The sequence below is a fragment of the Eschrichtius robustus genome, chromosome 7 (genome assembly GCF_028021215.1).
Source record: "Eschrichtius robustus isolate mEscRob2 chromosome 7, mEscRob2.pri, whole genome shotgun sequence".
Classification (NCBI taxonomy): domain Eukaryota; kingdom Metazoa; phylum Chordata; class Mammalia; order Artiodactyla; family Eschrichtiidae; genus Eschrichtius; species Eschrichtius robustus.
Window position 1 is genome coordinate 119698904 of NC_090830.1, and position 16855 is coordinate 119715758.

General features: G+C 36.5%; 1 protein-coding gene across 2 annotated transcripts in view; it reads left to right on the plus strand.

Moving 5' to 3' along the window:
• Positions 1-16855, plus strand: part of MXI1 (MAX interactor 1, dimerization protein) — an 84560-nt gene that overhangs the window by 18480 nt on the left and 49225 nt on the right. For both annotated transcript variants that reach the window (XM_068548527.1, XM_068548528.1), the window contains exon 2: positions 1271-1403. In XM_068548527.1, coding sequence (XP_068404628.1) covers positions 1271-1403 — 133 coding nt within the window. The remainder of the gene's footprint in view (positions 1-1270; positions 1404-16855) is intronic.

The following is a 16855-nucleotide window of genomic DNA, read 5'->3' on the forward strand; positions in this document are numbered from 1 at the left end:
GGAGGGGTGCGTGTGTGAGGAGGGGGTGCGAGTGTGAGGAGGGGTGAGTGTGAGGAGGGGTGAGTGTGTGAGGAGGGGGTGCGTGTGTGTGGGTGCATGTGTGAGGAGGGGTGAGTGTGTGAGGAGGGGGTGCGTGTGTGAGGAGGGGTGTGTGTGTGAGGAGGGGTGTATGTGTGAAGAGGGGTGAGTGTGTGAGGAGGGGGTGCGTGTGTGAGGAGGGGTGAGTGTGTGAGGAGGGGGTGCGTGTGTGAGGAGGGGTGTGTGTGAGAGGAGGGGTGAGTGTGTGAGGAGGGGGTGTGTGTGTGTGGGTGTGCGTGTGAGAGAGGGTGGGCATGTGAGTGGAGGGGTGCATGAGGCAGCAGGTATGTGAGGGGAGGAGTGCCACTGGTGCATGCGTGCGGGGGGCACATGTGGGTGTGTGTATGTTAATGAAGGAGAGGAGACTGTCACCTGGGGGAGATGGAGAGAGGGGTCAGGCTGGAACTGGGAGCTGCCCTGAGTGGAGGTGGACCAGAGGAGAGGGAGGGAGGGTGTTGAGAGTGGAGGTGATCTGAGGACCTGGGAGGCAAGAGGATGCAAAGAACTGGAGGAAAGGGCTGGGAGCAGTGCAGGTAGGGGTGGAGGAGACAAGGCTGAGAGCAAAGAAAGGGAATGCCTGCTGAAGAGCAGGGTGGAGGGCAGACACTTGTGGCCAAGGGACCTCTTTGAATCTGAAGTGTGATGCGATGGGATCCCCTTAGGAATGGAGACTAAGGGAGCTGTAAAGAGATTGGGGTATGAAGAGTACAGCCCCTGGAAATTGTGGTGTTGAGAGAAAATGTCCTCCTAAGACTAGGTGATTGATTTATTTGAAGTACACAAAAACGTGGGGCTTAGAGAGACACCTTCTAGAAGGGGGATAGTTAAAGGAAAAGGGATTTTGAGGCAAGTGAAATAATTTAGGTGAATGGTAATTGGTCTCAGAAAAGAGAGTGTTTGAGTCAGGAATTCTTGGAGAAAAGGATTTTGGAGAGGAGGGAGAAGTTCCTTGGTTTAGAGGAGGTGTTGGTACACCTTCCAGGGGTGAGTTGGGTCTGTATATAATGTCACAGGATTGATGACCAGGCAAGGACTGGGAATTTTATCTTCCAACCAGAAAGAGTGGAAAAAATTTACCTCTTTTTCTTCTCTTGTTTTCAACAACCTGTTACTGCAAGGACTTGAGATCTGTAGATCCTTGAATTTGGGTATATTCCTCTTATCATATCTTTTTTTCTTGCCATTTCTTTAGAGTGTGAACATGGCTACGCCTCAGCGTTCCCCTCCATGCCGAGCCCCCGGCTGCAGCATTCAAAGCCCCCACGGAGGTTGAGCCGGGCACAGAAACACAGCAGCGGGAGCAGCAACACCAGCACTGCCAACAGGTAGCAAGCTGGGGAGGTTTAGAAAGGGCAGCTGGAGGGAGGGAGCACATACTCAGGCAGAGGTGCTGGCCCAACTGACCTCAGTTCTCTAATAACCGAGTCTAGAGCAACACTGAACAGCCAAATGGGTGCCTTTCCCACCATCCCTCGGGATTTGGCCCTTTTAAAATAATAAAGTCTCGGAATCATAACCTACCTTTGTGTAGAAGGGAAGAAATAGAATCTGGAAAGACAACCAAAGAAGTTCTTGCTGGGGATTATTAAGTGGAGATGTCTGTGACTGAGAGCGATAGTAAGTTCAGAGACCTGGCAGCATGTGTCCACGCATGCAGCCACATGCTAAATGCAATCTTGGGCCAGCTTTAAACTTGGATGATCAAAAATTTTTAAAAATCAAAAATAGCTCAGGCAGGATATAAAACAGAATCAAGGGTTTTGTCAAAGGAATAAAAATATTTAGGTAGAGTAGGAAGTTAGTGGGCACAGTCTATTTTTTTTAAGGATGATAAGATTGAATTGGGAGCTTTTAAAGCAAAAAAAAAAAAAAAAAAAATGGAAAAGAAAGAAGGTGCTTATTCTTCAATCAAAACAGAAACTTAGAAAATGCTTACTTGGCTGTACTCAGACATAGTTGACTTCTATTTTTTTTGAAAATTTTTGGTAGTGTGTGGCTCTCTCTTCAGTGTTTTTGTTCTAGAGGGTCAGTGAATTCTAAAGATTCATCTCATATGAAGTTTTCAAAAGTCCAGTCTTAAAAGAAAGTCAAAATCAACAGATGCTTGCCTTTTCCATTGATAAAAGGAATTAAATGAGATCTTTTTTTCCAAAGTTTGGTCTAGAGAATATGAGCATTCATTTTGGAGGGGCACAGAGCAACCTCTGGGTAACTAAGTTTGCCTGAAGACTTTGGAGAGCTCCAGACAGGAAATTGGATAACACTTGGGGAGGTGGATTGGGGAGGGGTCAGGAGTAGGGGCTCTAACTCACTGATGCAGAAAACTTGAGGTTCCTATATATAACAGAGCTCAAAATGTTGGATCTTCCCACTCTGGATTACTGAGGCACATCACTAGGATTCACTCTTCTTTCTCTGACTTATCTTTAAAGCTGTGTTTCCTTTATGGCTTCTATTCTTCATTAAGACTATTCTGTGTATTTTAAACAATTTTAAAAATTATAACAATAATTAGCCATAAGTGTAATATGCTGTATTTATGTTTATGTGTGGATCTAGAGGGTTTGTTGTGGTATGGTAGGTTTGGGAAGAAAATACGTAGTATGATATGCAGCATTAAACAAAAAGTACGTATAAATTTTCTTGCCCCTCACAGTTTCTCTGGTTAAGGTATCGTCAACTAAAACCTGTATTCAGGAATTTATGAGTTTTCCAATCCATGTGTAGATTAAAAAAAATATTTTTTTTAACTTCGAGACATGGGAGAAATACCAGGTAGGAAACCAAACGTGGATTCTGCCATGCTGCAAGTATTTATTGTTTCCTACTTTCTAGAAATCAAGTATATGATCTCATTACATTTTTTCTCTGTCCTTTACTGTCATCATAGTAAATTGAGGGATGAACTATGTACTCACCAAAGTCCCGCCTTCCCCTGAAGTTCTGTGACACTGATTTATTGACAGTTTTAGAGATCGGTTACTATATTGGTTATTCAGTACACCACCCCATCATTGCAAATGTGACATTTTTACTAACAACTCAAGGATTATAGAGGTATAAATAAGATGTGTATTTCTAGATTTTACCAGTTATGTTACAGGTCATTAATGTCTTTGTCATCTGTTGACTTATACTTTGCTTAGCTTGGGGTTTTGACTAAGTGATGTTTCTCTTTCATGCTAGTGTTCTTGTCAGGATTCTACTATTGTGTGTGGAACCACATTGCTAATTACTGTGTATTTTAGCACAGCATGTCAGAAAATTTATAACACTACAAGTATGCCATGTTGTTCTTAGTACCCAAGGGAAAATAATTACATATGCATTGGACCACCTAAGACTAAGTAAAGTAATTTTTCATGGGAATATAAATAGTAAGAAAGAAAGAAAAAGAGAGAGAGAAAGAAAAAGAGATTTTAGGATATATTATCTCAGGGTCGACCCATGTGTGGGATTTAGGGTGGGGCCTTTAGATGAGAACTAGTATGTTAAAGTGGAACACTAGAAATTATTTCTCCTTACCATTTAAGATTTCTGCTTCATGGAGTAGGGAACCAGGGATCAAATTCTAATACTGGGGTACTTGGGAGATAGCGTTGTTGTTTCACTTGTAAGGGAGCATTGTAGACTCCCTGTTAACTTTAAGCCTATTACTGGATTTAATAAAGATTTTATTATACTGGTTGCATAAAGCAGAAAGAAAGAAAACTTGTAAAAATTTTCATTTATTAGTCATCTGAAACAAGGAAAGGAATAGAGTTGATGAGTATATGCGTCTTATTTTCCTGATCAAAAAGCTACCTATATGGAAGTTGCTGTTCTTATGCGTCTTGAACATTGATCTCTTGTATGTCATAAAGTGACATTTGTTTCCCTGACATTGTAGCATCCTTAAGATATAATGTTGGTTGACTTTTCCCCCCCTAATATTCTCAGGGATAATATGATATTCCTGATATAAAATGTTACTTTATAAATTTATGCTGAGAGTTGACTCTAATATTATAAATTCCTATTCCTCCTTTCTCCCAAGCCTTGAAACCTTACTTTCATAGAAGTAAAAAGGAGAGAAAATGAGTGATGTAATGTGAGTTTAAAAGCATGTACCTTGAAAACCCCAGTAATTTTATCATTTGGGATCCTTTTAACAATTAGGAGGTGGGATCTGTAATACATAATTATTTTTTAAATTCATGGTTGACTTTACTGTTGTCTTGGTTCATGGCCTTCTGGCACACTTCCAAAAATCACCCTTGCTAAGATGTTATTGCTGTTAGAGAACTGGCTGCAATTGCTATCTGGCTTATTGAGTAGTATCAGATAAGTTCAAATTCCCAGCTTCTTTACTGTTTGGTCTCACAACTGAAAAATATTAAGATCTGTCATCTTTAAAACTCTACTGACACTACTGTACATGGCTTCAGCGTAACACCGATTTCCTCCTAAATATCTCTTGAGCCTGCCTTTTCTCTTAGCTTCGTTACTACCCTCCTAATCCAAGATACTATCACTCCTCACCTGGACAGCCGTTGTGACCTCCTGACTGGTATCCCTGCAACCACTCTTGTCCCAAATATAATTCTGATGAATTATATTGGCTAGCCTTCCTTCAGTTGCTTCAGTATACCATGTTTCCTCCTACCTCAGGGTCTTTGCACATACTCTGTTCTCTTCTGAGAATCATTTTTCTTCCCCTTTTGCCATGTTACCTCTATCTAATTACACTCTTACTTCAGCTCAATAATAACTTCTTCAGGGAAGCCTTTTCCTCATCTGCCAAAGTAGAGCAGGTATTCACATACCTCATGGCATCCCTACTTTTCCTTCACTGTTTATCACAGTCTATAGAAATACAGTTATCTGATTGATAAATTCATGTCTCATTTATTGGACTAAAAACTCCATGAAGGCAAGGATTGAATCTCTTCTGCTTAAAGATTTATCCCCAGTACCCATCACAGTGCTCTGTACACAGTACATGTTTTTGAAGAATGGAAGGTTTTCAAACTCCAAGTAGACTGTCCTAAATTGGAACTGAGTTTTTCTTTTGTGCCAAGTATTATGTTAGACTCTGTAAGTAGAAATAATGGAAGAATGTGCAACTCCTGCTTTGGCAAACTCTGATTACTTTGTGTTCTGAAGGATATTAATGATAATACATCTGGAAAGGAAAACAATATATAGTATTTGAATAATAAAAATCTTCAGATTACCAGTTCTTTTAAACAGGTATGTTATTGTAGACTACAGAATGCTACAATTAATTTTAAAGACTACTATTGTCATCCTGTGTCATGAGAATTCAGTGATATCAGAACTCACATATGCAAAGAACCGTAAGTCTGTCAAATATTGGCAGTAAATATTGGTATGAGCTTGTGACACGCATATAGTAATTGTATTATTTTAAGGTGATCTACAAAGTAGTAAGTACAGGCATACCTCATTTTCTTGCACTTCCCTCTATTGTGTGTCACAGACGTTGTGTTTTTTACAAATTGAAGGTTTGTGGCAACCCTGCATTGTCAAGTGATGGTAAGCATTTTTTAACAATAAAATATTTTTGAATTGAGGTATGTACTTTTTTTTTTTAGACATAATACTATTGCACATTTAATAGACTATAGTAGGGACTTCCCTGGTGGTCCAGTGGTAAAGAATCCGCCTTCCAATGCAGAGGACACAGGTTCGATCCCTGGTTGGGGAACTAAGATCCCACATGCCGTGAGGCAACTAAGCCCGCGTGCCACAACTACTGAGCTCGCGCGCTTCCACTAGAGAGCCCGCATGCTGCAAACTACAGAGCCCACGCACCCTGGAACCCGAGCGCCACAACTAGAGAGAAAAAAAAAAACCAGCACGTCACAACTACAGAGAAGCCTGCGTGCTGAAAGGAAAGATCTCGCATGCCTCAGCAAAGATCCGGTGTGCAGCAACTAAGACCCGACGCAGCCAAAAAAAAAAAAAAAAGACTATAGTATAATGTAAACATAACTTTTATGTGCACTGAGAAACCAAAAAATTTGTATGACTCACTTTATTGAGATATTCGCTTTATTGCAGTGGTCTGGAACCAAACCCATGATGTCTCCAAGGTATACCTATACCAATTTACGGTTGAATTTTCAAGTTGATGAAAAATGTCTTACATTTTTCAGCTGCAGTATTTCGGTACTGTGTGCTAAGATTGATGACATAAAAAACAAAACAACTTTCCTTTTGCTTGTAAGGCTTTAGTTTAACTTTTCTTAAACTACAGAATGATGAAATGTTTTAGTCGTATTTTAGAGGGAATGATGTACTGTTATATTTTCAGCTTTATATCCTTTTTGTCTGTCTTCTTCATGGATTATTAGGGATTTTTTTGTTTTGTTTTGCAGGAGCGGGGTGAATTCTTTTTCTAGTATAGTTGTAGAGGGTTTTTTTTCCCCCTAGTGGAAGTAATTTGAGATATATCTTCAGTTGTTATTCTTAAACATGTACTTATTTGTTCACAGAATAATAGAATGAAGCCTTATTTTTATTTTTGTGAAATTTCTTATTAGTCTATATTTTTCAATTTTTCTATATTAAATAACTAGTTGCTGAGTCTTTGTCCAGTAGAGAACTCCCAAAGTTTCAGGACAAAAGTGGAAATTAGTAGCAGTTAAACTCTTAATGATATTAGTGTTGTTCTTCAAGTACTTTCCAAATGTTGAGTGATGTGATCTGATGTGTTCTGTGATATTCTGTCTTTCACTAAAACCAAGTTTAAATGAAAAATTCTCAAGAATTATTTATATACCTCAACAAACTCAGATTTTCCATTAAATGCTTCATTGAAGCATAAGTTTGCTGTTGTTGGGTTTCTTAAGAATATATCCCCCTGTGGAAGTATCGTTTGAAGGAGACTTGCATGATCATGGCTTGTAAGTTGGTAGGACAACTCCTTCTGTTCCTATTTGATGAGAGGCCTTTCGCCAGAATATTTATGTGATACTGTAATATAGAAGATCACAAATCATAGAAAGGGAATTGAGGATTTCATCTGGTACAGCTCTCTGTTTTATGAAGGTAAGATATTATCATATATTTTATGGTTAAAGCTCATGTGGCCTAGAGATGCTTAAGGGATTTTTGTCCAAGCCTTATAGCTATAAGTGATGGTTAAGTTTAATATCAAGACAGATTTTAAGCAGTATATGCATAGTTCTAAGCAGGCAGGAATGTTAACCTGAAGAAAGCTTTCTCTTCTAGTTTTTTCCTTACAAATTAAACAGCATTGCCTCCTTTTGGATATATTGTAGCATGATTCTTTGTCATTTCTTAAGTGAAGACAGTTTCCCCAATACTAATCTAATCAAAGAGGTTTTGTGGTGTGGTTTGACAAAATATGTATCCAGATCTCATTTCTGTTCAATAGTGCTAATGTAATTTAAGTATGCATATATTTTTTAGATTGTTTTTATTTTCATTTTGGCTTCTGACATTTTAAAACACTGGCAGACTTTTCTTCCCCGTGTGTGTGTGTGTGTGTGTGTGTGTACACATATGTATACCATCTTCATTATCATCTAACACATGTTATCAAGTAAACATATAAATACATTATTTCAAACTATGATGAGCTTAATAGAGAAAAATAGAAGATCCTGTGAAGGCCATAATAGAGGACCTGATCAAGTTCGAAAGATGAAAGAAGGCATCTCAGGGTTGTGAACCTTTGCAATCCTGCTTTCACTTACCTTGAACATTTTTTCAAGTTCATACACATCTGTTAAGTCGTTTTTAATTACAGCATGATATTCTACTTCATGTGTGTACCATAATTTGTTAAGCCAACCATCTGTTAATGACGTTTTTAAAAATATTTATTTATTTATTTATTTATTTGGCTGCACTGGGTCTTAGTTGTGGCACGCAGGCTCTTTTGTTGTGGTGGGCGCACTCTTTGTTGCGGCACACAGGCTTCTCTCTAGTTGTGGCCCATGGGCTCCAGAGCGTGCGGGCTCAGTAGTTGTGGCACGCAGGCTTGGTTGCCCTGTGGCATGTGGGATCTTAGTTCCCCGACTAGGGATCGAACCCCTGTTCCCTGCATTGGAGGGCAGATTCTTAACCACTGGACCATCAGGGACGTCCCTGTTAATGACATTTAAAATGTTAATTTTACACTACTTTTTCATGCCATGCAGGGCTACTATGAACATCTTTGTACAGATACTTTTGTGCATTTGTCCACCTACATCCTTAGGATAAACATGAAGAATTAGAATTGTTGGATCAAAGGGTAGAATCCATCTTCAATAACACCTTGCATTTAATATGCTACTTGTGTGCAAAGCCCTTTAACATACATTATTATTTCTTTTGAATTTCAGAACATTTCTGTGAGGTGAAGTGGAATTTATTTCTCTATTTTTTTGATCAGGAAACTGGACTGGTATGCACAGTACAACTAGAAGATGAGAGAAATCCCTGCAATTTGTTTCTCTGGAATCAGCAAACAGTCCTTAGTAATAATTTACTTAAAAACTAAGACTCAGTGACTATAACCTGAAATTTATGTGTTTTACTGTTCTCCTTTTCTGCTCTGGGAAATGCCTGAAACGTGTGGTCTGCACCTGCTGTTTTAATGCCTTACCACCAGGGTTCTTTTTTACCCTTTGCAATTTGCTTCCTTATTTGCTAGCTATTGAAACTGCTCTCTTAAAATAATTTGTAATCAAATTTATTGAACTTACGCTATATATATAGAACTATTGCTGTACATGCTTCCCTACCATAGAGGAGCTTGTGGTATATTTGGAAAGATAGTATATATAGTAAAAATGATAAATAATACAAATCAGCAAGATGTTATAGACAGGGCCATTTTTATTTATGTTGGATGATGGTACAGAGAGTAAATAGCTTAAATTTATAGAAAAAGGTTATTATGGAAATGCTATAGATTTACAATATATACTTGTTCATTGATTAAATTTAATGTGCATTCAAGGAGACATAGGGATTCCACCACATAGTATTAGAGAGAAATTCCTTATGTTTTATCTAAGTAATGAATTTCCTATAAGAGAAAATATTTGGTTTAGTAGATAATTTTGTTATTAATGTTACTGCATACATTTCAGGGGAAAGTGTTACGGATTTTCTTTTTATTTAGTGTTATGACATTGGATAAAAGGGTTTCCATGTGGTATTTATTTCCTTGTCTTTGTTTATCATGGGAAATATTTTTGCTAGTCTTTTGAGAAAACTATGTAAACACCATTTGTGGAGGCCACATGACGAGAGCTTTGAAGCCATTTGAAACGAGCATTTTAAAATTATAGAAGAATATAATTTTAGTCTTTAGTCAGTCATGTATTTTGATAAAGCAGCTGATTTTCCTTTACTCTTATTTTGATTAATTAGACAGGGGCAATTTAGGATTCTTTTTGAGGAGCTATAAAGAACCTTTCCTCTCATGTAATAAAAGAGACTAGAGAGTAAAATGTGGTAAGTTTGCCTTGGTATTAGAAGAAGTAAATTTTCAGGTTTTTAATTTCGATCACCATAGTCCTGTGTGATAGTATATATCTTCTATAGGAACAACAGAACAAAAGTGATCTTTAGTCTCCACAAAAACTCTGGATAATGTATTGTCATTAATACTTAGTCTGTTGGATGGTTTTTTGTAGTCTTTGTTGGTAACAGTAAATGCACATAAGTTACAATTTAAAATTTAGATTTCTAGGCCTGGCTCTTAAGTTTTGGTGTAGTTAATTTTATCATTTTAATATGTTACCCAATCAGTTGTCCTTTGGAAGGCAGGTTACATTCCTGAAAATAGCACTATTAGTCAAAAAAGAAGTATTTGAATCTCATTTTTGTATAGAATCATTGTTTATTGCTGGGGGGGGGGTTACCAAAAGCTCAGAGTCTAATATTTTAATGGAATTTATCACAAACACCATATTTAATCCACTGACTGTTTAAAGAAACAAAATGATTTATTTGTATAAAATTTAAACATACTTAAGTATGTAGAAATTAGTTTAAAAGAATTACGTGGTGGTTATCTAACATTGTAAGAATATAGTGCCATAGTGTATGGTATATAGTTGCAATTTTCTTAGTAAGTCCTGCGTTATTTTTGCTATTTTTGTTATTTTTACTTTTTGCAAAAATTGGATGATGGAATGTGAGCTACATGAGGGAAGAGACTTCGAAATTTTAGAGTACTTATATTCCCAGTGTAGGCACTCAATAAATCCTTACTAAGTAAATGAATGGCTGAATACTTTGAGCATGATTATGTAGACCTGAAGGTACTTTTTAATGAAATGTTGATATAGTTTTGAGAAGACTTTTAGAGAAACTTAGGCTTAATTGATTGTTTTGTACAAAACTGATCTAGGGATGTTTAATATCTTTATTCTCATCGTCAGTTTATTTGTAGCAGGTAAACTCATTGGAGACAAAGTTGTTTTTGTTTTTGTTTTTTAGCATTTGAGGTTAAGACCCATATTATCAGAAATAGCTGAGTAACATGTTTCTTTTATTCTTTTAACAAACATTTTAAGTATCAGTAGGAATTTATTATTAATTTATTAAGTATCAGTATGTGCTTCATACTGTTGGCCACAAATGTGAAAAATCATTTGGCTGTTAGTGGTAAAGTGTAACAAGTGTGAGGCACTGTCCTGTAAGATGAAGGTCTCTTACTCTACAGGAGTCCACAGGAAGACTTGAACATGCATGGTCATGGCATTATTCATAATCACCAAAAGCTGGAAGCAATTGAAATGTCCATCAGCTAGTGAATGGATAAACAAAATATAGTATATTGTACAATGGAATACTACCCAGCAATAAACAAGAGAAAATACTCATACATATGACAAAATGGATGAACCACAAAAAACTTATGTAAACAAAGTCAGATACATAAGAGTACATATTGCATAATTCCATTATATGAAATTTATAAGGCAAAACTATAGAGATAGAAAACAGATCAGCAGTGGGTGAGGGGTGGGAGTGGAGATTGACTGCAAATGGACATGAGGGGACTTTTGGGGTGATAGAAGTGTTCTAAAAGTGGAATGTGGTAATGGTTACACAAATACGTAAATTTATAAAAGCTCATTGAATTGTACACTTAAAATGGGTGAATTTTATAGTATGTATCAATAAAACTTAAAAAAAAGATTGCCTGTCTTATTTATTGCAGTAAGATAATGAAGGGTCTTGGACATATGACAAATGCTAAAAAGAACTAAAGGTAGAATGAATGAATGAATATTAAGCAATGTTTCCTTTATTTTTTTCTTCCAGTTTTATTGAGATATAATTGACATACAGTGCTATATAAATTTAAGGTGTATAGCATAATGACTTACATCATGAAGTTTTTATCACAATAAGTTTAGGGAACGTCTATCATCTCATACAGATACAAAATAAAAAGAAAAAAATTTTTTTCCTTGTGATGAGAATTCTTAGTATTTACTGTCTTAACAACTTTCATGTATTACAAACAGCAGTGTTAATATATTAATCATGTTGTACATTACATCCCTGGTACTTATTTATCTGATAATTGGAAATTTAAATATTTTGACTGCCTTCATCCAATTACCCCCCCCATCACCCCCGGCCTCTGATAACCACAAATCTGATCTCTTTTTCTATGAGTTTGATTGTTTTTGAAGTATAACTGACCAACAACACTATGTTAGTTCCCAGTGTACAACATAGTGATTTGTTATTTCTATTCATTACAAAATGATCACCACAGCATTGATTCCTTTAAAACTTGAAATAAACCAATAAGGAGTAGGGAGTGTTGTCAGTTGGAAGAAGGTACTTCCACTCTCCTGCAGCAACCAGAACAAGGAAAATTCAGCTATCCTGCCAACCTCTCCTCCCTTACTCCCTTTGAGAATCACTTTTCTATGTGATATATTTCCCTTAGACAGGAGGATTCTTTGAAATAGATATATGTATAACATCTGTGTCTGCTTCTAGTACTATAGTGAGGAATGGAGTATACTAACAATGAAAATTGGGATCTATGGGCTTTCTATTATGAGTAGTGCTATTAATTATGGTACCATTTGGGGTTTTTTTTCCTTCAACAAATATCTACTGAATGTTTATTTCATGCCTGACTCCTTCCTGAAATACTGAATTATAATTTGGAAGTCCAGTGATTTAGGAAATCACTGATATTTTTTCCATTTTCAAAGATTTTTAGAATGTTGCTCTGTAATAAAATCAAATAATGAAGCAGTCTAGGTAATTAGTGGTTTGTCTTTTTAAATGCCTTGTTTTAACTTTTGAAAATTTGTTTAAGAGCAGTCATTTTAATCTTGAAAATTCTCTGTAGTTCCCAATATTGCTTTTACCTAAGAAGTGATTATTTCACAAATATTGTATAACTTTAGTATGTATTTAGATGCGTCTTAATTTCTGGCACTAAGATAAAAGTTAGTTAATACTAAATGGCTTACAAATTAAAATAACATTCCTCTGCCTCATCTCTCCCCATCCAATTTCTGCTTCCTAGAGGCTACCACTTGCAATAATTTAACAGTTTCTTCTACTGTTTGCTTTCATATTTCTAAATTAGGAACTTATCCTGCTTGTTATCTGTTGACTTCCTGTTATGAAGATGAAGATTTGACTGTCTATACTCTTGACTGACAGCAGATTAATCATATGCCAGAAATGAAAAATAAATTTAAGTAGATGAAAGAACAGATATTCCCCAAAGCGCTTATGTTTTAAAATTATGCACTTTCTAGTAATTTGTATTATTAGTCTTCTAGAATAAGGAATTGATGTTTTAGTCTCATTCGTGAATACTTTGTGGTAGACTAGAGTATTGCCTCAATTGTAGGATGAGGTTTATAACTTTAAAAAATTTTTTTGATGCAGTGTAATTTCTATACAGTAAAATTCCTCAATTTTTAGTGTATGAGTCAGTGACTAGACGTGTATACAGTCATGCAACCCCCAACACAATTATGATACAGAACTTTTTTTTATCATCTCAAAATATTATTACCTCATGCCTCTATAGTCAGTTTCTAATCTCCACCTTCTGATCTGTTCTGTCACTACAGTTTTGCCATTTCTGGAATTTCATATAAATGGAATCATGTATATACTATTCCGTGTCTGACTTCTTTCACTTAGCATGATGTTGTTTGAAATTCATTCCTGTTGTCCTATGAATCAGTAGCTAAGTCCTTTATATTGCTGAGTCCATTGTATGAATATGCCACAGTTTGTTTATTCATTTACCAATTGATAGACATTAGGTTGTATATAGTTTCTAGCTATTATAAGTAAAGATGCTACATACTTTTATGAACAGGTCTTTCTGTGGACATATGTTTTCATTTTTCTTAGCTACCTAGGAGTAGAATTCTGGGTCACATAGTAAGTGTATATATAACTTTATAAAGAAACTACCAAACCATTCTCCAAAGTGACTGTACCATTTTACATCCTGACTAGCAGTGTAGGGTACTTCCAGTAGCTCCAGATCCTGGATAGCACTTGGTATTGTCAGTCTTTTAAATTTTAGCCATTCTAGTGGGTGTGTTGTAGTATCTCACTGTGTTTTATTTTGCATTTTCCTAGTGATTTTGAATATCTTATTGTGTGTTTGTTTGCCATTGATATATCTTCTTTGGTGAAGGGTCTGTGTCTTTTCCTTTTTATTTTATTTTAGTTGTTTGTTTTCTTATTGAGTTGTAAGAGTTCTTTGTAAATTCTGGATACAAGTTCTTTGTTACATATGTGGTTTACAAATGTTTTCTCCTCAGTGGTTTGCCTTTGTCATTTTCTTAACAGTGTCTTTTGAAAAACAAAAGTTTTAAATTTTGATGAAGTCCAGTTTACATGTTTATCTTTCATGGTTCATGCTTCTTTTTTTTTTTTTTTGAATTTTTGAATTTTAGAATTTTATTTATTTTTTTATACAGCAGGTTCTTATCAGTTATCCATTTTATACATATTAGTGTATACATGTCAATCTCAATCTCCCAATTCATCCCACCACCACCCCCCCCCACACCAGTTTCCCCCCTTTGTTTCCATATGTTTGTTCTCTACATCTGTGTCTCTATTTCTGCCCTGAAAACCGGTTCATCTGTACCATTTTGCTAGGTTCCACATATATGCGTTAATATACGATATTTGTTTTTCTCTTTCTGACTTACTTCACTCTGTATGACAGTCTCTAGATCCATCCACGTCTCTACAAATGACCCAATTTCGTTCCTTCTTATGGCTGAGTAATATTCCATTGTATATATATATATATACCACATCTTCTTTATCCATTCGTCTGTTGATGGGCATTTAGGTTGCTTCCATGACCTGGCTGTTGTAAATACTGCTGCAATGAACATTGGGGTGCATGTGTCTTTTTGAATTATGGTTTTCCCTGGGTATATGCCCAGTAGTGGGATTGCTGGGTCATGTGGTAGTTCTATTTTTAGTTTTTTAAGGAACCTCCATACTGTTCTCCATAGTGACTGTATCAATTTACATTCCCACCAACAGTGCAAGAGGGTTCCCTTTTCTCCACACCCTCTCCAGCATTTGTTGTTTGTAGATTTTCTGATGATGCCCATTGTAACTGGTGTGAGATGATACCTCATTGTAGTTTTGATTTGCATTTCTCTAATGATTAGTGATGTTGAGCAGGTTTTCATGTGCTTCTTGGCCATCTGTATGTCTTCTTTGGAGAAATGTCTATTTAGGTCTTCTGCCTATTTTTGGATTGGGTTGTTTGTTTTTTTAATATTGAGCTGCATGAGCCATTTGTATATTTTGGAGATTAATCCTTTGTCCGTTGATTCGTTTGCAAATATTTTCTCCCATTCTGAGGGTTGTCTTTTCGTCTTGTTTATAGTTTCCTTTGCTTTGCAAAAGCTTTTAAGTTTCACTAGGTCCCATTTGTTTATTTTTGTTTTTATTTCCATTACTCTAGGAGGTGGATCAAAAAAGATCTTGCTGTGATTTATGTCAAAGAGTGTTCTTCCTATGTTTTCCTCTAAGAGTTTTATAGTGTCCAGTCTTACATGTAGGTGTCTAATCCATTTTGAGTTTATTTTTGTGTATGGTGTTAGAGAGTGTTCTAATTTCATTCTTTTACATGTAGCTGTCCAGTTTTCCCAGCACCACTTATTGAAGAGACTGTCTTTTCTCCACTGTATATCCTTGCCTCCTTTGTCATAGATTAGTTGACCATAGGTACATGGGTTTATCTCTGGGCTTTCTATCCTGTTCCATTGATCTATATTTCTGTTTTTGTTCAAGTACCGTATTGTCTTGATTACCGTAGCTTTGTAGTATAGTCTGAAGTCAGGGAATCTGATTCCTCCAGCTCCATTTTTTTCCCTCAAGACTGCTTTGGCTTTCGGGGTCTTTTGTGGCTCCATAAAAATTTTAAGATTTTTTGTTCTAGTTCTGTAAAAAATGCCATTGGTAATTTGATAGGGATTACATTGAATCTGTGGATTGCTTTGGGTAGTATAGTCATTTTCACAATATTGATTCTTCCAATCCAAGAACATGGTATATCTCTCCATCTGTTTGTATCATCTTTAATTTCTTTCATCAGTGTCTTATAGTTTTCTGCATACAGGTCTTTTGTCTCCATAGGTAGGTTTATTCCTAGGTATTTTATTCTTTTTTGTTGCAGTGGTAAATGGGAGTGTTTCCTTAATTTCTCTTTCAGATTTTTTATCATTAGTGTATAGGAATGCAAGAGATTTCTGTGCATTAATTTTGTATCCTGCAACTTTACCAAAGTCATTGATTAGCTCTAGTAGTTTTCTGGTGGCATCTTTAGGATTCTCTATGTACAGTATCATGTCATCTGCAAACAGTGACAGTTTTACTTCTTCTTTTCCAATTTGTATTCCTTTTATTTTTCTTCTCTGATTGCCGTGGCTAGGACTTCCAAAACTATGTTGAATAATAGTGGTGAGAGTGGACATCCTTGTCTAGTTCCTGATCTTAGAGGAAATGCTTTCAGTTTTTCACCATTGAGACTGATGTTTGCTGTGAGTTTGTCATATATGGCCTTTATTATGTTGAGGTAGGTTCCCTCTATGCCCACTTTCTGGAGAGTTTTTTTATCATCAATCGGTGTTGAATTTTGTCAAAAGCTTTTTCTGCATCTATTGAGATGATCATATGGTTTTTCTTCTTCAATTTGTTAATATGGTGTATCACATTGATTGATTTACGTATATTGAAGAATCCTTGCACCCCTGGGATAAATCCCCCTTGATCATGGTGTATGATCATTTTAATGTGTTGTTGGATTCTGTTTGCTAGTATTTTTTTGAGGATTTTTGCATCATTTTCATCAATGATATTGGTCTGTAATTTTCTTTTTTCATAGTATCTTTGTCTGGTTTTGGTATCAGGGTGATGGTGGCCTCACAGAATGAGTTTGGGAGTGTTAATTTAAAAAATTAATTTATTTTTGCCTGTGTTGAGTCTTCATTGCTGCGTTGGGCTTTCTCTAGTTGAGGCGAGCGGGGGCTACTCTTCGTTGCGGTGCGCGGGCTTCTCATTGCGGTGGCTTCTCTTGTTGTGGAGCACGGGCTCTAGGCACGCGGGCTTCAGTAGTTGTGGCACTCAGGCTCAGTAGCTGTGGTTCATGGGCTCTAGAGCGCAGGCTCAGTAGTTGTGGCGCACGGGCTTAGTTGTTCCAAGGCATGTGGGATCGTCCCAGACCAGGGCTCGAACCCATGTCCCCTGCATTGGTAGGCAGATTCTT